This window comes from Manis pentadactyla, chromosome 2, assembly GCF_030020395.1.
Source record: "Manis pentadactyla isolate mManPen7 chromosome 2, mManPen7.hap1, whole genome shotgun sequence".
In the NCBI taxonomy this organism is placed as follows: domain Eukaryota; kingdom Metazoa; phylum Chordata; class Mammalia; order Pholidota; family Manidae; genus Manis; species Manis pentadactyla.
In genome coordinates, this window is record NC_080020.1 from 151,525,671 (window position 1) to 151,552,123 (window position 26,453).

The window sequence follows — 26,453 nt, forward strand, 5'->3', positions numbered from 1 at the left end:
CTTTCACTTATTTCTATTATGATCTTTATTATTTCCTTCTTTTTTCTGCTTTGAGTTTAGCTTGCTTTTCTTTTTTCACTTTCTTAAGGTGAAAGTTTAGGTTAAATTTGAGATCTTTTTTCTTTTTTAAAGTGTCCATTACAGAAATTTATAAATTTCTGAGCACTGCTTTCAGTGTATTCTGTAAGTTTGGTACGTTGTGCTTTCATTTTCATTCATTTGAAAGTATTTTCTAACTTTTTGTCATTTTTTTACTTTAACTCATTGGGTATTTAGGAGTATGTTTATAATTTAATTCCGTTGTGGTTAGAGAACATACTTTGCATAATTTCAGTCCTTTTAAATTTATTGAGGCTTGTTTTACAGCTTAGCGTATACCTAAATATACATGTCCTGAAGAATGTTCTATGTATCCTTGAAAAGAATATGTATTCTGCTGTTACTGGATGGGGTGTTACCTATTAGGTCTGATTTTTATAGTTGAGAATAATGAGATCCACATGGTATTAGTGGATCATTCAATGTCACAAATCTAGCTGGTCACAGAAGTGGAACTGTTAGGATGAATTCTATGAAATTCTCATTTTGAACATTAAAAGCTATTCATTATCTGTAATTTTTTATAGTTCCATCTCATAGAAACTAAGACTCCTGTCTCTCAGTCCAGTGTCCTCATCACTAAACTTTTTGGATTGGGATAGGCTGTGCTGTATGAGGCATATACCTGAACTATCCCTGGCTAATATAATGAGTGGTGATTTCTTGCTCATCTTATTCTATGCAGGTACTATAACTTCCCTGCAAGTGGTGACTCAGGGATCGCAGCTGCTTCTGTTCTGAGTCTGCCTTCTAGAACTCATGACCCATGTCAGCAGGAGAAAACTTCAGGATCACATGGCACGTTTTTAAGAGTGAGCCCTATAGGTGTCTTAGATCACTTCTGTGTATTTCTCATTGGTCAGAAACTTGTCACATAGCCCAAACCTGCTCTGTGTGGCCACCTTACTTCCAAAACGGTTTTCTATCTTTAGCCAGTTATACTGGGAATGTAGTGTAACCTGACACAGACTTTGTCTGTGGTCTCTTCCCATCTCAAGAGTTTAGGACTTAGTTTTTTCCCATTTTAATAATATTTAAAATATATTTTCAACAATTCAAAAGGCAGGTTTTAAAAATGCTTCAAATGTAAAATATGAAATAAATGCTTTTGGTGAATTATTCCAAATGTGAAGCCCTAATCAAAATATGGCTGATTTAGGAGAAGTTATTAACAAGACAAAAAAGCCCCCCATAAAGACCACATTAAATTCAATAGAAGTCTCTGGGGGGCAGAGCAATGAATCCAGCCTGTTTTACCCAGCCACCTCTTAGTAAAAACAAAACAAATGCTAATTTTGGATTACGGGGGCCATCAATAAATTGGGAAGGAAAATAACTTGTGAAGGGATTTGTATAATCACAGCCTCCAACAACATGTCTCCTGAGAAGAGCCCTCTAACTGACTGGACAGTTCACAGTTCTAGAGCTATAAGTTGTAGCTACTGAAGCTGTTCAAAAGCCTTAACCTGGACAAAATCCCATTTAACTCTGGTTGAGTGTCTACTCATGCACCACACCAATCAGGTGCAATTTTTCAGTGGGCTCAGGAAAAGGAACTGACATGTGCACTCTCTGTATGCAGTTTGCTATTACATTTACAGTCCAGGGTATCTGAGAAATAATTTCCAAATCCACTCCACTTCTTTTAAAGAAACCCAAGGAAGCCTGTGAGATGCTGGTATCTACTGTATACTGAGATGAGAGCTCAGGAATAGAATAGCCAGTATTGTAGGCACTGTCTCCTGCCCTGGCTCACAAGGACAGTGCAGGAGGCTCTGTCTGGCTTAGCTGGGACGTGGGGAAGAAGCAAGAAGGGAAATGATGTCAACTTCTAGCCCTCAATACTATAGGACTGCATGTTATACATGCTAACCAAACATGAAGAATTAGAGAGAAATTGATAAAATCTCAATACCATCGAATACTCAGAGAAACTGACAAATTCCTTCTCTTGTAGGATGATGATTCTCTATATGACCCATAACACCTATAAGAGGCATCTAGATTTCTCTAGATGCATCTATTCAATTTTTCCATTGGTTTGGTTCAAACAGCAATAATTTTCAGTTAGTGGTTAACATCTGTCATTCTCCAGTATTACTTCCAGCCTAAGCACCTCCAGCCTTGACTTTAAAAACACACACTTGGGAGTTGCAGAGGGTAAAATAATCTTGTATCTTTTTATTTTACCATTAAGAGTTTGGATTTCTTTTACAATAGCAATTCTCAAATGTTTGGGTCTGAGGACCTGTTTATATTCTTAAAAATTATTGAGGAACCCAAAGAACTTCCTTAATCTGTATTATATCTATCTATCCTTACAATATTGCTAATTAAAACTAAGAAATGTGAAACATTTATTAATTCATTTGAAAATAATAGCATTCCCATTAAGTGTTAACATAAAACACTTTGAGAAAAATAGCTCTGTTTTCCAAAACAGAAATTTAGCATGGTTTACCTACTTGCAAATCTCTTTTAATGACTTGCTTAATAGAAGATGGCTGGATTCCTATACTTGTTTCAGCATTTCATTGTTGAAATGTTACTTTGGTCAAAGCATGTGAAGAAAATCCTTCCTTGTGCAGATAAATAGAAAAAGGGGAAGCATTTTAATAATATTTTCAAATAATTTGGGGTATTTTTCTCTAATATTATACCCAAACTCAGCAAGTGGTAGTTCCTTAAAGCTTATTATTATGTGGAATCCAAAACCCCACTAAAGAACTTTTCATATACTCGGTGACATTAAAATTCATTGGCCTGGGGTGTCAGTGATACTAAAATTCATTGGCCTGGGGTGTTTTCCAACTCCAACCACCAATTCTCTGATTCTCCAGACACCACCTGAATGAATGTCCCCGTGATTTAATTCTTTGTTGACACTACCTGGAGTTAACATCAACTCCACAGGTTTAAGGGTTCAGTCCCACAAGGCTGCTCCCACATTAAAGACCAGACACAAATATTGGGTCTCCAGCTCACTTACACTTCTGTCTGACTTGGCCACAAATCAGGGGCTCCCACGACCCGCCACCCCTCCCACCCCCCCTCAGTATTGATTTTGCTAGAATGGCTCACAGAACTCAGGAAAACAGCTTACTTACTATTACTGATTTATTATAAGGGATGCAACTCAGGAAAAGTCCAGTGGAAGAGATGCACAGGGCAAAGGGTGGGGGAGTGTGCACTCAGAGCTTCCCTTGCTCCCTGCATGGCCATCCTCCTGGCACCTCAATGTGCTTCCCACCCTGGAAGTGCTCCAAACCCTGTCCTTCATGAATTTTGTGATGGAGGTGTCACCACATAGGCACGATTGATTATTGACTCAACCTCATTCTCCCCAAAGTCAGTTCCAGGCTTCTAATTATCTGAAGCTATTTAGGAGCCCACCTAGAGTTGCTTTATTAAAACAAAAGATAATCCTATCACTCTTTTCATTTGGGAAACTAAAAATGTTTTAGGAGCTCTGTGTCAGGAACCAGGGCAAAAGCCAAGATCTTTATTTCTTATTGTACCACAATTAGGCTCTCAGCATACAATATACAAATAATAATAATAATAACAACAATGGTTTTAGCATCATCACTGACTTAACAGAAAAGTCTTTAAATATTGGGATGCTGTCAAACTCCTAGTGGCATATAGAGATTCTCCAAAAGTCTGAATTTTCACTTGGAAGCCTGAATTTTATCATCGGCAACACATACCATTAGTTATTTTCCTTGAAGTGACAGGCTCATTTCATTCATTTTGGAGAAAATGTCTGCCAAATACCCAAGTCTGTGTAACCACAGTTTGTCTGCCAGTTCTTCCAAGTAAAAAAGGTGTTCCATAAAGAAAGCACCTAGCTGTTTTGCATTGCAAACCATTGTCCAAGAGCTTTACCTCCAGACAACCACTACTTTCTGTATGCAGCAAGAGAGCTTATGCGTACTTCCCATCCATTCCAAAGGGTATGACTGCTTGAAGGAGGACATTCTTCTGACACGTTTTGTTTTGTTTGTATGTTTGTTTTTACTGCAAGTGCCTGGAAATACAATGAGCACCAATTCAATTTTGTTACATGGCCTGGATTCATGCTAAGTGTCATCAGTTTTACCCATCATTACTTTTGCACCATGAGTGCAAATATCTAAATAATGAAGACAACTAATGCCCTGGTATGATTTTGAAAATAGTTTTGACATTCCAGACCCCTAAAAGGACTTTGAAGACCTCCAGGGGTCCACAGATCACAGTTTGAGAACCACGCCTTTAGAAACTATAGTCCTGTCAAAAAAAGGTTAAATAATAATGCTTTCCTGAAGTTCATTTATAGAAACAACTAAAGGAACTAGAAAAATTTGGAAAAACCCCCCAAAAATGCTCAGTTACCTTAATGACCAATGTGAAAGAACTGCATTGACCCTTGAACACCACAGGTTTAAACTGTGAACAAGACCACTTAAACATGGATTTTTTTTTTCAAGAAATACATTGAAAAAAATTTTGGAGATTTGCTACAATTTGGAAAAAATTTATTTCCCCTAGTTTATTGTTAAGAATACAGTATATAATACATATACAAAATATGCATTTATCGACTGTTTATGTTATTGATAAGTCTTCCAGTCAACAGCAGGCTATTAGTCAAGTTTTGGAGCCATCAAAAATTATGGGCAGATTTTTGACTGCAGGGCTCCTAACCCCCATGTTGTTCAAGGGTCAAATGTATATCTTTTAATATTTGAACAGCATCTTGGGAATGTAATAAATAATAAAAAATAACAATGAAAGCTGTTTGTGTTCATTGTAATGTTCACTCATGGGGGAGAATTGTGTTATGTACTTTAAATAAAAGTGTTATCTCCTTTATTCTTTAGCATCAAACTCTGAGATAAACACCATATAATATCCCCACCCCACCCCATTTCATAGATAAGAAAACTGGGGTGCAGAGAGATAAAGGAATTTAACAGGGTCACAAGCTGTATGTGGTGGAAGAATGATTTGAACCCACCAGGGCTTAGATCTGTAGCCCTGCATGATATTTTAGATCTCATCTAAACTCCAAATATACTCATTGTGCTTCTCCAAGGTATGAGTGTACATTCAAATCCTCAAGCAGAAAGCAAATGTCCCATGTCAACCATATCGCCCAAAGAAGGGGCTTAATAAATATCTGGGTGACCAACAGACCAAGTAAACACCTTGCTATTTTTAAGCCATGACGGTCAGTAATCAGGTTAAAAGTGAAATTCTGAAATGGTGAACCCCATCAATATTACATTGAACTCATTAAGAGCAAACCATAAGGGTAGAGGGAATAAAGCTGGCTCCTTGAAAACTTGACAAAAATTGTACGTGTGCATGTGTATGTGTGTGTTCTCACATATTTATAATACCCCGTTTGCTAAATAGATATAGATATAGGTAGGTGGTTAACAAACACGTAGGTCTGATCAAAACAAAACTAGTTTATTTTCCAGGGCAATAAATCCCTCTCACCTTTGGGGTTGACTTCTCTCCCAGGCTCTAAAATCCTAATGCTTTACCTACTTGGGCAGGTTAAGTGGTTACAACTCTAAAAGGCTGTTAACCGTTCCCGCCTTTATCAGTTATTTATTGACCAAAAGTCACATCCTGCAGACTGTCAGCTGAGGAGCCGTGTAAACAATAGAAGGCCCTGCTGTTCCTAAGTAGGATGAGCAGAAAATACGAGGAGGTACCCCAAACTGGAGAATTTTCCTATTTCTAACTTAGAATTTTTTCGCTTTCGAACACTCAACCTGTTTTCGGGATGGAGACAGATCTGGCGGGCTTTGATTTGGCCGCTCCTCTCCGCAATTTCCTGGGATGTAATTTGTTCTCGGCGGAGGAGGAGAGGCTCAAGGTCGGGCCTCGGCGCCGGGCGCGGCGGCAGCGTCGAACCGGGACGAGAGTCCTGGGGTCTCCCGGCGCGCCTCTTCGCCCCACCCCGCGGCCCCGGCAGCGCGCACGGGGGTGACGGGGCGCGCACGGCCAGTCGGGCGGTGCGCGCGAGTGGGGGCGGGGCTCACGGCCGGCCGGCCGGGGACGCGCGGGGCCGTGGCGGCCTCTCTCGGGAGGGGACTTCGTGCGCGTGGCTTCCTCCTTCCGGCGCGCGGCTGCCCCATCCCAGGCCCGCCGGGCCTTGGCGCGTAGGCCGCCACGGCCGCCAGTGGCGGCGCGCAGGCCTCCGGGCGGGCGGGCCTCCGGCGGTCTCGGACGCCGGGATCCCGTGCGCTTTGCCCACCCGCCCGCGAGGCCCTAGCCGAGCTTCGCCCTCGGAGCCGCGGCAGGGCCCGAAGACCCCGACCAGCCCCGACTCCACGGAGGGTGAGCTCAGGGACCGGCGGCGGGGTGGGGGGCTCACAAACCTCCGGGCCCGACCCCCACCCCATGCCGGGAAAACCGGGGTGAACTGCTTTCCCTGCGCACAGCAGCCCAGGGTTTTGGCGATTTGAGGACCTCGGATTAATGGGAAGAACCTTCATCCCGTTAATCGTGCAGTGAGACGGTGTCCTTGCTGCGGGGTGCTGGGATGGGTGAAATTACTGATAGTCGGTGATCTACAATTTACTTATTTCATCCTTGGCTGATAATTTGCATTTGTAATTGGGGGGGGGGGCGGAAAGAGGAAGAAAACGTTCCGCTCCGGTGCGAGGCGCACGCCGAGAGAGGGCAGAGAAGGTACGTCACAGCCTTTCCTAAGCGCACAATTAAGGACGCCTTCGGTGGCAGAGCGGGGGAGGGATGGTTGGGATGCGTGTTTCCTGCCAGTCAGGCTCCTGAGTGCACTCAGCCCTGGTTTTGACCATCTAGAAGCCTGTCAGAAGTTGGAGGTTGAGGCCTAATTTCTTCACTTACGACTGGGAAGATGAACCAGGTTTTCCAAAAGCTGCGTTGTTAGGTTCCAAGTCCGCTATGGCAGGAAACGGCCGGGCAGTGAGGAGAAAGCAGCGCAGCCAGGTTCTGGTAACTGGGCGGGCGGGCTGTCGTTAAGGGGTTTCTGTCTGGAACATCCAGAGTCTGGATTTGAGCCTTAAAGAGATGGGTATTGGTCAGTTTTAACTGGCAGAATGAGAAGAGTATTAGACATTCTTAAAATGAGGCAGCCCAGTTTAGCTCTGGCTTGCTAAACTCCAACACCTATTTATTCACTTTTTTTCAGTAACTGGGTTGAAAAGACAGAATGAGAGAAATCATCTTCTCCCTTTTCCCCATTATAATTGGGGCAGCATCTTTCCATCTTTGCCTTAGACCCTGAAAAACAGAATCTCAAAGATACCCCTGAGAGGAAAATTCTTTCCTTCCCTGGAATGCTTGCCAAACTGACAAAGAAAGGAAAGAATTAACAAATGTCTTAGGCAATTTGCAGTTTATTCAGTTCCTTGTTCAAATGTTTGAGCTTATACAATAAAAAGGTGAGAGAGAGCCGGAAATAGAAGCAGGGGAGAGAAGTAAATGCAAGATACAGAGATTGCAGAAACCAAGAGAGTCTGTTTTCTCCTGATACAGGTATGGAAGAATCTAGATGTGAGTACAGAAGGCGTAATCTTTTGATCTCCGTAACACGAAATTGCTATTAATTTTAACTCTGAATTCTTCAGAGTAGAGGGAAGCATAGCTAGGCTGGGCTACATGCATCTCAGTCAGTTTGGACAGTATTGTCTGTTCAGTGAGTTATATGTTTATTTTGCCAGCTAACTCTATTAATAATCTGTTATCTCTAATTCCATGAGTTTGGCTTGTTTCCAGTTATTCCTTCATGATAGGACACTTGGCTAGAATTTGTCAGAGTGTTAAAACTTGAAGAAATGCAAAACCCAGAGAACATTTTGCATTGGAAGATGTGATCATTTCATAATGGGAAATCTTTTACCAAATTGAAACCTATGAAACAGGCATAATAGGATTTGACTAATTTTCCTACAAAACATTTCATTTTTCACACTAAGTTACAAGGAAGAGTCATTTAAACAAATATCTCTTTGGTACCTTTAGAATATTTATTCATTTACCAAGAAATCCTAATATAACCCACCTAAGAGACCTGTTGTACAAAATATACTTGAATAATCAAAGTGGTTAGCTATTTCCCAATTATAAACCAAGGTGTGTTAAGTAAGTCTATCCTATAACTTTTAGTGGTATTTATTGTCTTTTCAGTTATCCTGCACAGTGACAGGAGGAACCAAGAACTTTAGGCACAGCAGCTACTGCAAGGAAATGTGGACCCCAGGCCTCAGAAGGTACGTGAAGGAGGGTGTGAGCTCACTGGTTATTCGAGTTCCATGTCATTTAGTAGGCTTACTGCCTCCTTTCTTACCCGTATGAAGATTTTAGGAAACTTCGAAGTATTAGAAATGTTTTCTTAAGTATAACAACAGGAGCACCCTCTCAGGCTGGGCCTTAGGTGAATTTAATACCTACTAAAAGCAGTGCCTGACATGCAGCAAGTCCCACACAGGTATTTACTGTTCATTATTTTTACTCATGAGAACCCTACTTAACTGCAGATACGTTCTTCAGCTGGACAGAGTTAGGAGTGTGTTTTCATTCTGGTGATTAAGGATGATCAGTCATTCTAAGATAGTAAATTGTAAACATGAAAGTCAAGTAGGCAAAGAATATTTCTGAACTTGGATCAGGAAAAACCCTTACTATGAATTTAAAAATCACAGTGACTGTAATGGGACTTTATATGTATTAGGAATTCATATGCAATATTTTATTTTATTAAGTTGTAATTTAATAATTGTACTGATTAGGGAATGCATTTTAGTTCAAAATCAAAAGGTATAAAAGGGCTGATTATGGAATGCCCCCTGCTCAGCTGTCCACCTTCCTCTTCCCTGTTAATCTTCCCAGGTTGACCAGTTGTGGTGCATTATCAGATTTTTTTTTCTTGATGTTTCTTTTGGTGTCTGGATAGGTTTTGAATGAGTGTTTTAAAAACAGAACCCTGGACATGTGATCCTTTTCCCTGGGTGCATGTGCAATGGGGGTGGGGATCCAGACGATTCCATCTAAGTAAAGGGCTGGCCATTGACAAGATTCTTCATCTGGGCCACGTCCTTGCCCCCCTGCTCCCTTTGCATGAGGGACACTGGCCTCCTTGCTGCTTTTGGGATTCTGGTATGCAAGTTCTTGGCCCAGGAAGCTGCATGATTTTGACTCCATTCAGCCTTTTCTCAACATAAATCACCCCCTGCCCAGGACCCTTCTTTGTTAGTAGCCCTGGGACTTGGTGCCTACCTCGTATGATTGTGTATGTTTCTGGCTCTGTTTGTTTATGGCCTGTCTGCCTCTATTAGAACCAAGCACCCTGAGAGCAGGGAGTGTGTGTTCCCCTATCCCCAGGGTCCAAATCCCAGAACAACAACTGGCCCAAAGTGGGCACTTGGTAAATCTTGCTGAATGAATGAATGGTATTTGGAATAAAGCTGTTTTAAATAGAGTTAAATGGGCATATTTTCCACAGAACTTTTCAGAACTTTGAATAAGCAAGTTGCATAGCATAAGTAGAACAAGGCAGGTGGAGTTAAGCTCCTCGGTACAAAGTCAAGAAAGGCTTTGTGCTTTTTGATGACAACTCAAACAGAAAAAGCCACTAGCAGGAATGTTATTGGCAGCCGAACTAAATGGATTTACAAGCAACTTCTTGATAATCAGGAGAGGGAGAATTTACACCCAAAGGTATTGATAGTACCAAACCCATTGTGAGTAATTACAGACATGTAAAATGTGTGCTTGCTTTTAGTTGAGAGAGAGAGAAGCAGATTCAGATTTCCTGTATGGTCTCACTTCCCTGATCCTCTTTCCCCATAAGAAGGGAAACCACCTTATCCACCAGTTCTGACTTGTGGGTTTTCAGAGTTCAACTCTCTGGCTTGGCTTCAGATTCTGCCATCTTGAAGTGGAAATCCCATTTCCTCACCGGACCCAAGAAGGCTCTGAAGGTGGATGCTGACTCCTGGGGGCTAGAGGGCTCTGCCCAGGCAGCACACCTGACACAGCAAGCCTAGGGTTCCCTCGGGTTTGCTCTTAGCTGCAAGAGGCAACTGGGGAGTTGTCTTGGCTCCTTTAACAAAGGAGCATTAATTACAGAAAATGTCAGGCTTTTTAAAGGCCATTTGTTACCAGGCTGCAGGGACAGCAGTGACTCTTGGCAGGGCCATGGAGAAAGGACTGTTGGTGTCAGGCCCCATCTCTCTGCAGACAGAAATAGTGAGTCTTGAGGGTGTCATCCTTGTACAGGCGGCAAACCCCATGGGGAATTTTTATATTCAAGGAAACAGTGCAGACAGTGGAGCAGTCTTACCAGAGCTGGACTTAAGGGAATTTGAAATGCCTTTTTTTTTTAATTAAAAAATATTGGGGTAAGTTATTATGATTTGTCAATGTCCGGTCAAATACTAATTCTACAGAGTCTAGTTACCTGTAGGTGGGAGGGCTGGCAAAGAGAGTAAATAAGAACAGTGATGGAGGTCTTCAATTCTGATTAAACTTCTTTAAGTTGGTTTTTCAGGGCATATGTAATTCAGAGCATCAATAGGCTCTAGTGAACAGATACTCTTTTGTTACTTATTTTATGATGAAGGAAAGGGTGGGAGAATGGCTATTATGTGAGAATGCCTAGAATCTGCATGTAACAAGATGCCCAGGGATTTGTGTGGGCATTAAAAGTTGAGAAGGGCTGGCCAGCAGTTCTCAGTCCTGGCTGTTCATTAGAATCCCATGCAGAGCTTTTAAAACATGCCTTGGATCCATCTCCAGAGATTTGTGTTGCCTTGGCCCCAGTGTTCTTGGGGCCCAGGGCATCGTTCCGTGTTTTAAAAGCTCCTCAGGAGATTCTAATATACGGTCAGGCCTGGGAACCACTGCCCTAAATGTAAAGGCAGACACCATTAGGTAGATATCTGGATTCAGAAAAAATGTAATCATAAAACAAAACATGTCACACGGCTAACTGGACACAGTGCTCTTTAGGATTCATGAAACCCCAGCCTATCAGATACTGTGGATCCTACTAGTTCATCTGCTGATTTTTAGAGATGCAGGCAGTGATGTGTGGTGACATGGAACATGGCTCCAACCTCTGGAAGTGACTGTGAGCCTGGGGAAGGACCAAGCGGGCAGTTGTGTTTTCCGTCTTTGACTCTGATACAGAGGAGCAGTTTCAGGTTTTAAATCAAACAATGACTCCACCAACCCTCTTGTCTTGTAAAACTCTCTCCAGTGGCTTTCCATTGCTGTCAAAGTAAAAACTAAATTCCAAACAGCACTCTAAGGCTGACCTGACCACGGCCGCTTTGGCATATGGCTAGCCGCGCTCTGTAAACTCCAAGTACTGGGCCCTTCCTTTGTGAGTCAGCAGCCCCAAGCCTGCCCCCGCCTGCCCCTGGGACTCTGCTCCATGCTGCCCTGGCCTGGAGCCCTGCCCTGCATCTCTTTAGGTAACCGCGCTGCCCCTGACCGCTGTGCCCGGTCACGTGCCTTGTATTTTCCTCTCCCAGCACTGTATCCCTCCGCCTCTTTGATGCATGTCCCCTGTTAGACAGCAGGCTCCCTAAGGATCTGAACTGTGGTGTGTGTGCGCGTTTGGTTTGGGATTCGATGTCGTATCCCAGGCACATACTTTGTTGAATAGAGGAATGGGCCTTTTCATGATGTGCTGGTAAGTAATTATTTTTAGGTTATTGTGTCCTTAGTGGTATATGTAGATATACAGCTACCTGTGTTTGCATGTCATAGCTGTAAACCGTAGAGATACCGGACCCGAGGGGAGGGTGTGTTTTGAGAGAGACGTGGCTTTAGTCTCATTGGTTCTGCTTGTCTCATGTAGCAAATGACTTGGAGAACAAGTCCCAGGTTATCTAAAAGTTTAACTGATTTACCTCAACAGCCTTTTCTCTAAAGTCTGTGTATAATTTGTGAATTTTCTAACTATAGGAAAAAAAGTTAAGTGCTTAAAAATTGTGCATCTCTCCACCCTGGGGCTTTACCGCTGGCCTGATCCTCCTCACAGACCTTGGGTGCCCTCTCCTCCCCACCTTTCTCCAGGCTGCCCTGCCTTTATCTGGTCCGGGAAGGCTACCTTCCTAACCCCTGCTGCTGCCTTGATAAAGAAGTTGTGTGTGGCTTAGTAAAACAGTGTCATCACCCAGGTGGAGGGGTAGGGGATGAGGCGATGAGCTCCAGCCTTATTTGTGACAGTTTATTTCCTTTAAAAAGTCCCAGGGAGGTACAGCAAAGCTGCTAGAGCTGTACGCGGGTGTTTGTGCTGTTATTCTCCATACTTTATGTTTTAAATGTTAAATCATTTAAAAAAACTAACAAAGACAGAGGTGTATTTACTAAATATTTAGATGCTTATTGACTTTGCCTCTTCACCATATTCCTCCCTAGCTAAAAAATTATTTACCATCCTTTCCACACTTTACAAAGTGGTAAGGAAAGTTCAGTTGGTAGTGGTCAGGTAGAAAAAAACTAAACAGAAATAAAAACACCAGGGTTCATGAATGTGGGTGGCATTTTCGTTATTTTATTAGTTTTATTATAAAATTACAAAATACAATAAAATATAAAGTTTTATAAGACAAAATATATAAAATAAATACATTATTTTTAAAATTTACAAAAATATTCACGTATATAGAACTTCATATTTTCCCATATAAGAATTCATGTATATTCACATATATATACCTTTACATATATACATTCACATATATAAATATGTGAGCATATGCATTTCACATATGTAATTTTTTTTAACGAGTAGGACCATACATTCAATTCTGCAACTTGCCCTTTTTTTGTTTACTGATACATCTTGACACTTTGTATTTATGTAATTGACTTGTCCTGAGACACAGGGTTTTACTTAAAGTGAAAAAAACATTTTTTTGGAATCCAGCATGCATGATTTCTTTTCATGACCCCTCCCCACCCCCAGCCATTATTTATTTATTTATTTTTGGTATCATTAATCTACCATTACATGAAGAACATGTTTACTAGCTTCCCCTTTCACCAAGTCCCCCCCACATACCCCTTCACAGTCACTGTCCATCTGCATAGTAAGATGCTGTAAAATCACTACTTGTCTTCTCTGTGTTGCACAGCCCTCCCCATGCCCCCCACACTGTACATGCTAATCGTAATGCCCTCTTTCTTCTTCCCTGCCCTTACCCCTCCCTTCCCACCCATCCTCCCCAGTCCCTTTCCCTTTGGTAACTGTTAGTCCATTCTTGGGTTCTGTGATTCTGCTGCTATTTTGTTCCTTCAGTTTTCCTTTGTTCTTATACTCCACATATGAGTGAAATCATTTGGTACTTGTCTTTCTCCACCTGGCTTATTTCACTGAGCATAATACCCTCTAGCTCCATCCATGTTGTTGCGAATAGTAGGATCTGTTATTTTCTTATGGCTGAGTAATATTCCATTTTGTATGTGTACCACATCTTCTTTATCCATTCATCTACTGATGGACATTTAGGTTGCTTCCATATCTTGGCTATTGTAAATAGTGCTGCGATAAACATAGGGGTGCATCTGTCTTTTTCAAACTGGAGTGCTGCATTCTTAGGGTAAATTCCTAGAAGTAGAATTCCTGGGTCAAATGGTATTTCTATTTTGAGCACTCTGAGGAACCTCCATACTGCTTTCCACAATGGTTGAACTAATTTACATTCCCACCAGCAGTGTAGGAGGGTTCCCCTTTCTCCACAACCTCACCAACATTTGTTGTTGTTTGTCTTTTTGATGATGGTGATCCTTAGTGGTGTGAGGTGATATCTCATTGTGGTTTTAATTTGCATTTCTCTAATGATTAGCAATGTGGAGCATCTTTTCATGTGCTTGTTGGCCATCTGGATTTCTTCTTTAGAGAACTGTCTATTCAGCTCCTCTGCCCATTTTTTAATTGGATTATTTGCTTTTTGTTTGTTGAGGTGTGTGAGCTCTTTATATATTTTGGATGTCAATCCTTATCAGATCTGTCATTTATGAATATATTCTCCCATACTGTAGGATACCTTTTTGTTCTATTGATGGTGTCCTTTACAGTAAAGAAGCTTTTTAGCTTGATATAGTCTCACTTGTTCATTTTTGCCTTTGTTTCCCTTGCCCGGGGAGATATGTTTATGAAAAAGTCACTCATGTTTATGTCCATGACATTTTTGCCTATGTTTTTTTTTAAGAGTTTTATGGTTTCATGACTTAAATTCAGGTCTTTGATCCATTTTGAATTTACTTTTGTGTATGGGGTTAGACAGTGATCCAGTTTCATTCTCTTACATGTAGCTGTCCCGTTTTGCCAGCACCATCTATTGAAGAGACTGTCATTTCTCTGTTGTATGTCCATGGCTCCTTTATCGTATATTAATTGGCCATATATGTTTGGGTTAATGTCTGGAGTCTCTGTTCTGTTCCACTGGTCTGTGGCTCTGTTCCTGTGCCAATACCAAATAGTCTTGATTACTGTGGCTTTGTAGTAGAGCTTGAAGTTGGGGAGCGAGATCCCCCCCACTTTATTCTTCCTTCTCAGGATTGCGTTGGCTATTCGGGGTCTTTGGCAGTTACATATAAATTTTTGAACTATTTGTTCCAGTTCATTGAAGAATGCTGTTGGTAATTTGATAGGGATTGCGTCGAATCGGTATATTACTTTGGGCAGGATGGCCATTTTGACAATATTAATTCTTCCTAGCCAGGAGCATGGGATGAGTTTCCATTTGTTAGTGACCTCTTTAATTTCTCTTAAGAGTGTCTTGTAGTTTTCAGGGTATAGGTCTTTCACTTCCTTGGTTAGGTTTATTCCTAGGTATTTTATTCTTTTTGATGCTATAGTGAATGGAATTGTTTTCCTGATTTCTCTTTCTATTAATTCATTGTTAGTGTATAGGAAAGCCACAGATTTCTGTGTGTTAATTTTGTATCCTGCAACTTTGCTGTATTCTGATATCAGTTCTAGTAGTTTTGGAGTGGAGTCTTTAGGGTTTTTTATGTACAATATCATGTCATCTGCAAATAGTGACAGTTTGACTCCTTCTTTACCAATCTGGATTCCTTGTATTTCTTTGTTTTGTCTGATTGCCATGGCTAGGACCTCCAGTACTATGTTGAATAACAGTGGGGAGAGTGGGCACCCCTGTCTTGTTCCCAATCTCAGAGGAAAAGCTTTCAGCCTCTCGCTGTTCAGTATGATGTTGGCTGTGGGTTTATCATATATGGCCTTTATTATGTTGAGGTACTTGCCCTCTATGCCCATTTTGTTGAGAGTTTTTATCGTGAATAGATGTTGAATTTTGTCAAATGCTTTTTCAGCATCTATGGAGATGTCATGTGGTTTTTGTCCTTTTTGTTGATGTGGTGGATGATGTTGATGGATTTTCGAATGTTGTACCATCCTTGCATCCCTGGGATGAATCCCATTTGGTCATGGTGTATGATCCTCTTGATGTATTTTTGAATTCAGTTTGCTAATACTTTGTTGAGTATTTTTGCATCTACGTTCATCAGGGATATTGGTCTGTAGTTTTCTTTTTTGGTGGGGTCTTTGCCTGGTTTTCATATCAGGATGATGTTGGCTTCATAGAATGAGTTTGGGAGTATTCCCTCCGCTTCTATTTTTTGGAAAACTTTAAGGAGAATGGGTATTATGTCTTCTCTGTATGTCTGATAAAATTCCGAGGTAAATCCATCTAGCCCGGGGGTTTTGTTCTTGGGTAGTTTTTTGATTACTGATTTAATTTCGTTGCTGGTAATTGGTCTGTTTAGATGTTCTGTTTCTTTCTGGGTCAGTCTCGGAAGGTTGTATTTTTCTAGGAAGTTGTCCATTTCTCCTAGGTTTTCCAGCTTGTTAGCATATAGGTTTTCATAGTATCCTCTAATAATTCTTTGTATTTCTGTGGGGTCCGTCATGATTTTTCTTTTCTTGTTTCTGATTCTGTTGATGTGTGTTGACTCTCTTTTTCTTTTAATAAGTCTGGCTAGAGGCTTATCTATTTTGTTTATTTTCTGGAAGAACCAGCTCTTGGTTTCATTGATTTTTGCTATTGTTTTATTCTTCTCAATTTTATTTATTTCTTCTCTGATCTTTATTATGTCCCTCCATCTGCTGACCTTAGGCCTCATTTGTTCTTTTTCCAATTTCGATCATTGTGACATTAGACTATTCATTTGGGATTGTTCTTCCTTCTTTAAATATGCCTGGATTGCTATATACTTTCCTCTTAAGACTGCTTTTGCGGCATCCCACAGAAGTTGGGGCTTTGTGTTGTTGTTGTCATTTGTTGCCATATATTGCTGGATCTCCATTTTAATTTGGTTGTTGATCCATTGATTATTTAGGAGCATGTTGTTAAGCCTCCATGTGTTTGTGAGCCTTTTTGCTTTCTGTGAACAATTTATTTCTAGTTTTATACCTTTGTGGTCTGAAAAGTTGGTTGGTAGGATTTCAGTCTTTTGGAATTTACTGAGGCTCTTTTGTGGCCTTGTATGTGGTCTGTTCTGGAGAATGTTCCATGTGCACTTGAGAAGAATGTGTATCCTGTTGCTTTTGGATGTAGAGTTCTGTAGATGTCTATTAGGTCCTTCTGTTTTAGTGTGTTGTTCAGTGCCTCTGTGTCCTTACTTATTTTCTGTCTGGTGGATCTGTCCTTTGGACTTAGTGGTGTGTTAAAGTCTCCCCAAATGAATGCATTGCCTTCTATTTCCTCCTTTAATTCTGTTAGTATTTGTTTCACATATATTGGTGCTCCTGTGTTGGGTGCATATATATTTATAATGGTTATATCCTCTTGTTGGACTGAGCCCTTTATTATTATGTAATGTCCTTCTTTATCTCTTGTTACTTTCTTTGTTTTGAAGTCTATTTTGTCTGATACTTTTAGTGCAAACCTGCTCTTTTCTCCCTATTGTTTGCATGAAATATCTTTTTCCATCCCTTGACTTTTAGTCTGTGCATAAATGAGAAAACCTGGGGCCCAGGGGGCTAGTCAGTGACTGACCCCTGGCCACCCAGCTGCAGAAAGAGACGAGACACACCCTCCCCGCCCCACCAAGATAGCGAGGCTCTCAATTTTCAGCTAACCAGATGTGGAAATCCTCCTGAGCCAGTTGGCTTCCTGGAGAGCAGGTGATGTGATCTTCATTCTCACATAAGACCATTATTCATTATCCCCCTACTTTTATCTAGAGGTGAGTGCAGTGACTGGACTCAGATTAGATCCCATCAGCAGACCAGTTGCCATTGGAAAGAGTGGGTTCTTAACTCACAGAGGGCTGGTCAGGGAGGGTGCTCAAGGCCAGAAGCCCAGCAGGGAGGAGCCAAGAAGATCACTGGGAGTGGGCGTGCTGGGGGCTTCCTGTTCCTGCAGAGTGGGTGTGCATGTCTGTGTGAGCGTATGTCTGTGTCTGTCTGTTTCAGACCCAGATGGCTTCCCCATCTGTATTCACTTCACAGCACTTTTCCTGGCAAAGCATGGGATGCCTACCCCAGGCCACTCAGCACCTTCACCTTGTCCTCTAAGTCTTCCTGAGAACTAATGCACAGGAGGAGATGCCTCTTTGTTCAGATTACATACCGCCAGCCTGGTACTTGTCTCCTTTCTTTTTCCTCCCTCGCACCCCTGACCCCTTTGCCCCTCTGTTAGGAAAGGGCTGCAGCTGGGGTTTCTCTGTGGGCACCCCCACTGCAACCAGTGGGGTGGGTCCCTCTGAGTGTCATTGTCTTGGAGGTACAAGTGTAATTTACTCAGGACTGCCATACCCTGGGCTGCTGGCATGGCCTGTGTCTCACCATCTCTAGAAGAGAAGGGTTAGGAGCTTGTCCCCTGAGATGAGAGTCTGGCTTGTCTTTTCCTCTCTTCTTGGGGCAGACCACACTGCTGCTCTGATTTCTGGCCACCACACTTAGAAGGGTAGATGTAGGTTATAGTGGAAGGTCACAAATATGCTGAGGGTCTGCTGTAGGCAGGTGGGTGCCGGTTTGACCCTCCCTGGGAGGAGGAAGGCCTTGTCTCAGAGATGGGAATTCAAGGTGTAGAGAGTTTAAGTGAATGGCCAAGTCATGATGATGGTGAGCAGTGGAACCACCTAGGGCTCAGCTTTATGCCATGCTGCCGCAGACAAGGAAGGGCAGAAGAGAGAGGGACTCCACTGAGATAGGCCGCTGGCTTCAGGCATTTAGGAGGGGTTGGCGTTGCCTTCCTTGGGCACTGCTGCCAGATAAAATACAGGACTCCCAGTTAAACTTGAAATTCAGAAAGATAATGGCTTCTTAAGGTTTAAGTATGTCCCATGCAATATTTGGGACATACTTATACTGAAATATTATTTTACTGTTTATCTGAAATCCACACCCAACTGGTCATCCTGTATTCTTATTTATTTAATCTGGCCACTCTGTTTGAGGAGCCCAGGAAACACACCGGGCCTGATGTGTGGGCACCTGAGGATGGCAGAGGGTGGCTCACGAGTGCAGGCTGCACGGCAGCTCCCACTTGCAGGGTGTATTCAGGTATAGTCTGGATAACCATTTAGCAGAGGGATTTAGAATTTCAGATGCCTGGTTCCAGTGAGATTCTAGGAAGTAAATGTAGTTGAGACAAGGAGGAGAGTGGATTACCTACTGGGCTCTGCCCTGCCCAGTGGTCAGAAGCTCTCTCAAATCATTTGCCATCAGCACCTGTTGAGAGGACCAGTTCTCCCTGCAGCCCCCAAGTGATGGATGGCTTCAGTCCGCTGGCGGAAAGCAAGCCAGCCCAGCTGCAGAATGTGGCTTGTGTGACCCGCTGAGGACCGCGTGCCGTGCATCGCTCCAGGGGCAAGAGCATGAAAAACGCCCACCCCCAAGGCTTCGCGCAGGCCCTTGCAGGCAAGTGCATGTCAAGCTGCTGGGTTCATATACTGCTTTAGAGATTCACTGGGTGTGGTTACATCTTGTCAGCAAGTGGAATTTTAAACACGGCCTGCCTGTAATCACCTCAGCATGGCCTCTGCCCTCCATGAATGACCACACAGAGCTCTAGCCCCAGCAGGCCACCTCCTGTCCACAGGCCCTGGCTATTGCTTGGTACTAGGAACATGTTTTGTGGTTGCTTGCACCAAAAAGGGGTCAAGAGGCAACTCTGCAAAAGCAAACTCTTAACACATATTCCAAAAACAAATAGAAATGGCTCCTTTCCTTTAGGGAAATAGATTTGATTGAATGACCAAATCAGTAAATTAATATGATTAATTAAAACTAAAATGCTAAGTTAAATACCAAGTCAAAATACCAACTGTATCAACAGAAAAAATTTTTAAATATTTGTTTTGATGCCATTAACTGAACTCACCTGTTCTTTTTATTAACTTCTGTTTAATTGGTTTGTTTGTAAGCAGCAAGGGCCCTTTGCTTGTGTTTTCTAGGAAGAGTTACTGAATGGCTGACATTTGACAACATGCACCACCAGTGGCTTCTGTTGGCTGCTTGCTTTTGGGTGATTTTCATGTTCATGGTGGCTAGCAAATTCATCACGTTGACCTTTAAAGACCCTGAAGGTAGGTATGCTTCCTCACAGGATGAATTTTGGCTAATCTGGACCTTGCTGTGATCTTATTCCCTGGTGATGCACAGATGACCTTTGTCACAGAATCAAAGAACGTTATTGCAGACGTGACCTCAGGGTCATAGTGTCCACATCCTTGCTGTTATGGAGGCTTGAAAGGCGAGGTGAAGAGGATGGAAGGGTCTTCCCAAGCCCCTGCCCTAGTGGGGGGTGGGACATGCTTTCTGTGTGGACTTCTTCAGCAGGCTGCTCCCCGCAGCACCATGCCTCGTGGCTTCTCTGGGACTCCAGCTTTGAGAATTACTGCTCGGTGCCATCATAAGACACTGACGTGATGGATCAGCATGCCTGTGTGTCAGCTGGTGCTGAGTGTTGGTGGCCATGTATTTGACGTCCCCTCCAGTGCACCAGAAGGAAGGTGATTTAAATATATGTATGTCAAGTTTTGTTTGAGGATTTTTAAACTCCCCTTGACTTAGCGTAGGTGTTCAGATGCACACGTATAAAGAGCAGCAAACGCAGTCTCAAAAGAGCTGATTCTAGTTTATGCTTTTGACCTTTGCTTACTGAGGCCTTACTGTTTTTCTAAAAAATGGGCATGCTATTTGACCTGCAGACAGTGAAGTTGTCTGTGATCTGTGAAGTGTTATGTATCATGATCCCTGGTCATTGTGAACCCTGAGGGACTCCTTTCAGCATCAGAGTGAGGCAAGGCAGACCGGAGATGTTGAAAAGGCTGTGTACAGGTTTAGACTGGCCTAATGGTGTCTTCGTCATAGGAACATGCACATAGCATCTGTATTCTGCACAGTGTTTTGCTCGTTCTCCAGCAGATGGTGACCCTAAGGAAAGAGAGGTTAGTAACGTTTCTACCCAGCAGTTTTCTCAATTTACTCCGGGCAGCTGCATGATGTGCTGTCTGTGTGACCAGCAGGCTCCAGGCTTTGCTCCACCCCAAGAGCCCCCAGATGTGTCCCTGCTGTGCAAGGGGCTGGCCGATGCCCATACCTCCTGCTTCCATCCTATCTCCTGCCCTGTCTAAAGAGAAGTAATAAGGTTGGAAGGCAGATATCTAGGCGAAAGAGGGAGGCCTTGAAATTAGCCCCAAGAGGTGGGTCTCAGCTCTACCTCACCATCAGTAATAATTATCGGGCCTTTAGTGCTTAGAACCCAGACTGGCTCTCATTGCAAGTCCCAGCCTCATCTTCCAGGGTCCCTTGTGAGAACCTGAAAGGTTTTCACAGCCCTGAGATGGTGAGTGTTACACTTGCAGGCATCTGCAGTGGCCAGGAGCATTGCAGAGCATCACAGATAATCACAGACATTCATGGCTCACGTGGGGAACCAGGGCCTTGGTCACAACAGCAAGGGCCAGGCCTTGGAGAGTTGTTAGAATCTGAGGCGATGATCTCAACTTAGCAGTTTGGACATTTCTCCAGCTGCTCCGGCAAGTTGCCTGCTTCTGTAACGGGGATCCCTTGTTAAGAGTTGGAGCAGTGGTTCTCAGGTTCTGTGACTCTTTAGAATCATCTAGGGTCTTTGTCAACCTTCCATCTCTTGGGCCCAACCAGAGATTGAAAGAATGAGCATCTCTAGGAATGGGTCCCAAGGGAGAACTCCAAATGTAGAACATGACTGGGAAGTTGAAAGAGAAACTGAGCTGCAGAGAATATGAAGCTAATGCTACAGAGTCCATATGTTTTACTGACAGTTCCCTTACTGTCAACTCCTGGCGAGGACAGCGCTTGAGAGACAGGTCATGAGGTTAAATTGCTTATGGTTTATTTTGTTTAAAAAGGTGGGAGTATAGGTAATATATTTATGAGACTTTCACCAAAAATAAATAAGTCATGTCATTCTCTGGCAGCATAGCTTCTGCAGAACGCCTCCTTCCTCAGTGGCATCTGATGAGTGAGTGTCATTCTGCTGTGTTGTGGCAAGTTCTATGCTGGATGTTCTCAGAGCAGTGTAGAAGCTCTAGAGAATTTTGTGAAGAGGGAGCAAAAAATTAAAGGGATAGAAGGTAAAACCCATGGAGAAGGTTGAAAGGCTTTAGGGTTGTAAACTGGAGAAAGCATCTGTGGTTGTCCTCAGCACTTGAAGGCGTATGGCAATTCCTTACACCCTTTGATGTTGGATGAGGTTGCCTGGTCATAAATAGGAGGGTGGTGGTGTAGACTACATCTGTGGGCCCTTTGCACACTTGGTGCCACCTCTGGGAAGCATACAGAGAGCTGCCTAGGGCGGTCCTCAGTGGGGTGGTGTCAGCCCCGCAGGGTGCAGAGAACCTTGCGTGAGAACCCTCTCTCGTCGGGCCCATACTGTATGCAGGGCAGCTTGCCAGCCTGGGCCACTAAGCAGGGATGGGCAGGTTGACACTCATCCCGCCTGGAGGCCATCACAGGGTATCTCCTGCTCCCAGGGCTGTGGTCTTGTGGTGCAGCTGCTTAGCCTCAGGCCCCTGCCTCCCCCACTGCTGTCTGGGGAGAGGCAGTTAAACCCCCAGTGGATTTTGCAGCTGTCCTGGAAGCCAAAAGAGGTTCATGTAGCTTTGGCTATAAGAGATCTTCTCCTGTGTTGGAATTTAATTTAACTTAATTTTTAATTTCACTTGTACTCATGGTATTGTCTCTTTTGAACTGAAGGCCCCTTTGCGAACTGCCCTCACAAGGACATACCTGACGGCATAGTGCTGTCCTACGTGGTGAGGTCTGTCCTGAAAAGTGGAGGGCAGGTTCCTGGTCTTGGTGCTCAGGGAGCCGGTGCAGCTCTCTTGTCTGTGGGGCTGCTCCTCGTGGCTCTGTCCTGGAGTCCCAGCCAGTGGACAGCTGTGCTTTCTCCTTACCTGTGTGTCCTTAGATTTCCCAACCACTTATGCTGATAGGAAGAGTAAATTTGTCTTGAACTGCTGTTTAAAACAATGCTTACCTTTTGAAAAAAAAAAAATGGTGTTGTGTCCTGTCTTCAGCCGAGCAGTAAAGCCACAGCAATATTTGTGAGAGTGACTCATCCTTGGTTAACAATTTCAGTGTTGTACTGAAGAAGTAGGATTGAAGGTTATAACTGGACTTTATCATAGGAAAATAAATTCCATTCAGCGAAGGGATTTGATGGCATGGAAGTTGCGCCCTGATAAAAGAATGACATCCTGGAGAATCTGGTGTGTGTTTGTGGACAGGATTTTTCTTGTTCCTTCGTTGGACTCTGTCTTCCAATATTTTGCTTTGACTCAGCCCCTCAGCTTGGTGATAAGCCGCTTGCAGGCAGAGCCCATACTCAAATGTCCTTGCAGCCCTCTGCCCAGCATGTAATGAGTAGTGACACCAGCCACGGAACAAGCAGTGTGGTCGGGAGTGAATGTGGTCCCTTCTAGGAAAGCAAGCAGTGCATAACATGACAAATTTAAAGGCACTTTGTAAAACATTGTAAATCTGGTGATGCCTGTAACAAAAGTGAGCTAATACACTGTGAAGACACCTGGCCATCCCTACAGGATCAGAATCCTTGGTCCTGAAGCTGGAGTCTTGCTCCTGAGGGTGAGGGTTGGGAGAAGAGACTGTGCTTTGATCACCATGGGGGTGGTTGCATCTGCTGAAAATAAACGGTTGTCAGCAAAGCATTGGGAAAAGAAAACATAAATTGTGCTATCAGTTTTATGTAAATCCAGGTGAATCAGGGTCAGTGGGAATTGGGGAACAAATACCAGGAAGTTTTAACATAGCGAAAATGTTAGAAATTGGTAGATGCCTGGCTGGTATGCATGGTATTGGAAGGTGAGATGTCCCACAGCTACCAAGCCTGTTCTGCATGTTTCTAAGTGTATGAAATAGGTTGCTTTTCAAAAACTCATTGATAAGGTAGTAGTTCAGAGTTCTATGTTGTCCTATCTAGGACATTATCACGGAAGCTTAGGTCTCTGAAACCCATGCAGCCAGGGCAGAGCTCCGCACTGCAGTGCTAGTTAGAAGTAGTCCTTGGAGCCCAAAGTCACCAGGTGGTGGAGAGTGCGTGTTTTTGTCGTTTAGCATGTCAGTGCTCCAGGATGGCGAGGCCCAGAAGAAGGGGATGGAGAGATGGCGATTTGTCCATGCCCTTGACGTACACTAAGGAGCTGTGCCAGCTCAGGGCACCAGCTTTGGCCTGTTTTTACACCAGTCACAGTGCTCTTTATTCTGGTTGCAGGGACAGGACAGCTGCTGTGCACAGCTGTGGTTAGAATTGCATTTTAACTCAACAGAGAAAACAGGAATACAGACTTTAGTGGGATTCATAAAGGTGTGTGGCAGAGAGATTTATGTTGGAGTCAGATGAACTCGAAGGTGTAAGATATGGGGAGATGAGACCATTATGATTGGCAGGGCACATGTAAGATGTTTTTATCCTCCCTGTGCAGGAGGACACCAGGCCCCAGTGCTTGCTAACAGTGTGCTGGCTGGGGAAGCGGGAGGTGGGGAATGGGGGGGGGGGGGTTAAAAGCCAGATAGGAGCATTGGGGGCTGCAGTAGAGTGTAAAGTGGTGGTATTATGACTGAAGAGGAGTAAGTTTTTCTGTTTTTAGGTGATATGTGCTTTGTTTATGCTTTGTTACACTGATTTTATGTTCTTATTTGATAAATTCTAATGATGTACTTAGGCTTTGCAAAATTTGGAAGTAAATGTTTCTTTGATCATAGAGATCTGAAAATTGTCTTCAAATTGTACTGAAAGGCTTCCCCAAAATCAATTTATTGTAAATTATTACTATGGACAAGCATTTTGTAAGATTCCTCTAGTTTAATCTCAATCCCATGAATTTCTAAACTGATGTATAAGCACTAACTTGATTGCCAACTTAGCTTTTTAAAAAACTTTTTGTGGGGGCGGAAGATGGCGGCGTGAGTAGAGCAGCGGAAATCTCCTCCCAAAACAACATATCTATGAAAATATAACAAAGACAACCCTTCCTAGAATAAAGACCAGAGGACACAGGACAATATCCAGACCACATCCACACCTGAGAGAACCCAGCGCCTCGCGAAGGGGGTAAGATACAAGCCCCGGCCCCGCGGGAGCCGAGCGCCCCTCCCCCCAGCTCCCGGCGGGAGAAGAGCAGGCAGAGCAGGAGGGAGACGGAGCCCAGGGCTGCCGAACACCCAGCCCCAGCCATCCGGGCCAGAGTGCAGGGCCCTCGATACTGGGAAAACAGGGCAGCAAGAACAGTGAGCAGGCACTGGAGGCTGGGCGACAGAGGACATAAGAAAAGCGCGCGACCATTTTTTTTTTTTTGCTTTTTTGCTGCTTTGTTTTGGCGAGCGCTTTTTGGAAGTCTTAAAGGGACAGGGACCCCAATACTAGGGAAACAGGGCAGAAAGATCGGTGAGCAGAGGCCTGAGGCTGGCACCGGAGAATAAAGAAAAACGAACGACCACCTTTTTTTTTTAATTAAAAAAATTTTTTTTCTTCTTTTTTTTTTTTTTGTGGTCGTTGTTTTGTTTTGGCGGGTGCTTTTTGGAAGTCTTAAAGGGGCAGGGCGGGTCACTTAATCCAGAGGTAGGGAATCCGGGATCTCTGGGCACCCTAACCCCTGGGCTGCAGGGAGCAGGGAGGCCCCTTACGGAGATAAATAGCCTCCCAGCAGCTCCTGCTCCAACGCGACTCCACCATTTTGGAGTAGCTGCCCGAGCCAGGCCACGCCCACAGCAACAGCGGAGATTAACTCCATAGCAGCCGGGCAGGAAGCAGAAACCCTGTCTGCGCGCAGCTGCGCAGCACAAGCCACTAGAGGCCGCTGTTCTCCCAGGAGAGGAGGGCCACAAACCAACAAGAAAGGAAGTCCTTCCAGCCGTCACTCGTCCCAGTTCTGCAGACTATTCCTATCACCATGAAAAGGCAAAGCTACAGGCAGACAAAGATCACAGAGACAACACCAGAGAAGGAGACAGACCTAACCAGTCTTCCTGACAAAGAATCCAAAATAAGAATCATAAACATGCTGACAGAGATGCAGAGAAATACGCAAGAAAAATGGGATGAAGTCCGGAAAGAGATCACAGATGCCAGAAAGGAGATCGCAGAAATGAAACAAACTCTGGAAGGGTTTATAAGCAGAATGGATAGAATGCAAGAGGCCATTGATGGAATTGAAATCAGAGAACAGGAACGCATAGAAGCTGACATAGAGAGAGACAAAAGGATCTCCAGGAATGAAACAATATTAAGAGAACTGTGTGACCAATCTAAAAGGAACAATATCCGTATTATAGGGGTCCCAGAAGAAGAAGAGAGAGGAAAAGAGATGGAAAGTATCTTAGAAGAAATAATTGCTGAAAACTTCCCCACACTGGGGGAGGAAGTAATCAAACAGACCACGGAAATACACAGAACCCCCAACAGAAAGGATCCAAGAAGGGCAACACCAAGACACATAATAATTAAAATGGCAAAGATCAAGGACAAGGAAAGAGTGTTAAAGGCAGCTAGAGAGAAAAAGGTCACCTATAAAGGGAAACCCATCAGGCTAACGTCAGATTTCTCAACAGAAACCCTACAGGCCAGAAGAGAATGGCATGATATATTTAATACAATGAAACAGAAGGGCCTTGAACCAAGGATACTGTATCCAGCACGACTATCATTCAAATATGACGGTGGGATTAAACAATTCCCAGACAAACAAAAGCTGAGGGAATTTGCTTTCCACAAACCACCTCTACAGAACATCTTACAAGGACTGCTCTAGATGGGAGCACTCCTAGAAGGAGCACAGCACAAAACACCCAACATATGAAGAATCGAGGAGGAGGAACAAGA

General features: G+C 43.5%; 2 protein-coding genes across 8 annotated transcripts in view; one reads left to right on the forward strand and one right to left on the reverse strand.

Moving 5' to 3' along the window:
• Positions 1-2,406: 2,406 nt before the first annotated feature.
• Positions 2,407-6,596, reverse strand: LOC130682665 (uncharacterized). The gene is made up of 4 exons (XM_057497523.1): positions 6,480-6,596; positions 5,871-6,369; positions 3,988-4,129; positions 2,407-2,678 (listed from the first exon to the last, which is right to left on the reverse strand). The coding sequence occupies exons 1-4, from the start codon at positions 6,594-6,596 to the stop codon at positions 2,654-2,656; spliced, it is 783 nt and encodes a 260-aa protein (XP_057353506.1). The 3' UTR covers positions 2,407-2,653.
• Positions 6,213-26,453, forward strand: part of CHST10 (carbohydrate sulfotransferase 10) — a 38,523-nt gene continuing 18,282 nt past the window's right edge. The window contains exons 1-5 of one of the 7 annotated variants that reach the window (XM_057496939.1): positions 6,213-6,438; positions 6,738-6,792; positions 8,272-8,354; positions 18,797-18,992; positions 19,529-19,656. In XM_057496939.1, coding sequence (XP_057352922.1) covers positions 18,946-18,992; positions 19,529-19,656 — 175 coding nt within the window. In that variant the 5' untranslated portion in view covers positions 6,213-6,438; positions 6,738-6,792; positions 8,272-8,354; positions 18,797-18,945. Of the gene's footprint in view, positions 6,439-6,737; positions 6,793-8,271; positions 8,359-18,796; positions 18,993-19,524; positions 19,657-19,886; positions 20,083-26,453 lie in introns of those variants that run through there. The other 6 variants (XM_057496937.1, XM_057496940.1, XM_057496935.1 and 3 more) reach the window with 6 other exon arrangements.

Coding starts and splice junctions, on each gene's coding strand:
- LOC130682665 (XM_057497523.1), bottom strand. CDS start 6,596: ATGAAGGTTCTTCCCATTAATCCGAGGTCCTCAAATCGCCAAAACCCT. Junction 4,130..5,870: donor TGTCTCCATCCCGAAAACAG/GTTGAGTGTTCG, acceptor TTGTATTTCCAG/GCACTTGCAGTAAAAACAAA. Junction 2,679..3,987: donor AAAGTAGTGGTTGTCTGGAG/GTAAAGCTCTTG, acceptor TATCTGCACAAG/GAAGGATTTTCTTCACATGC.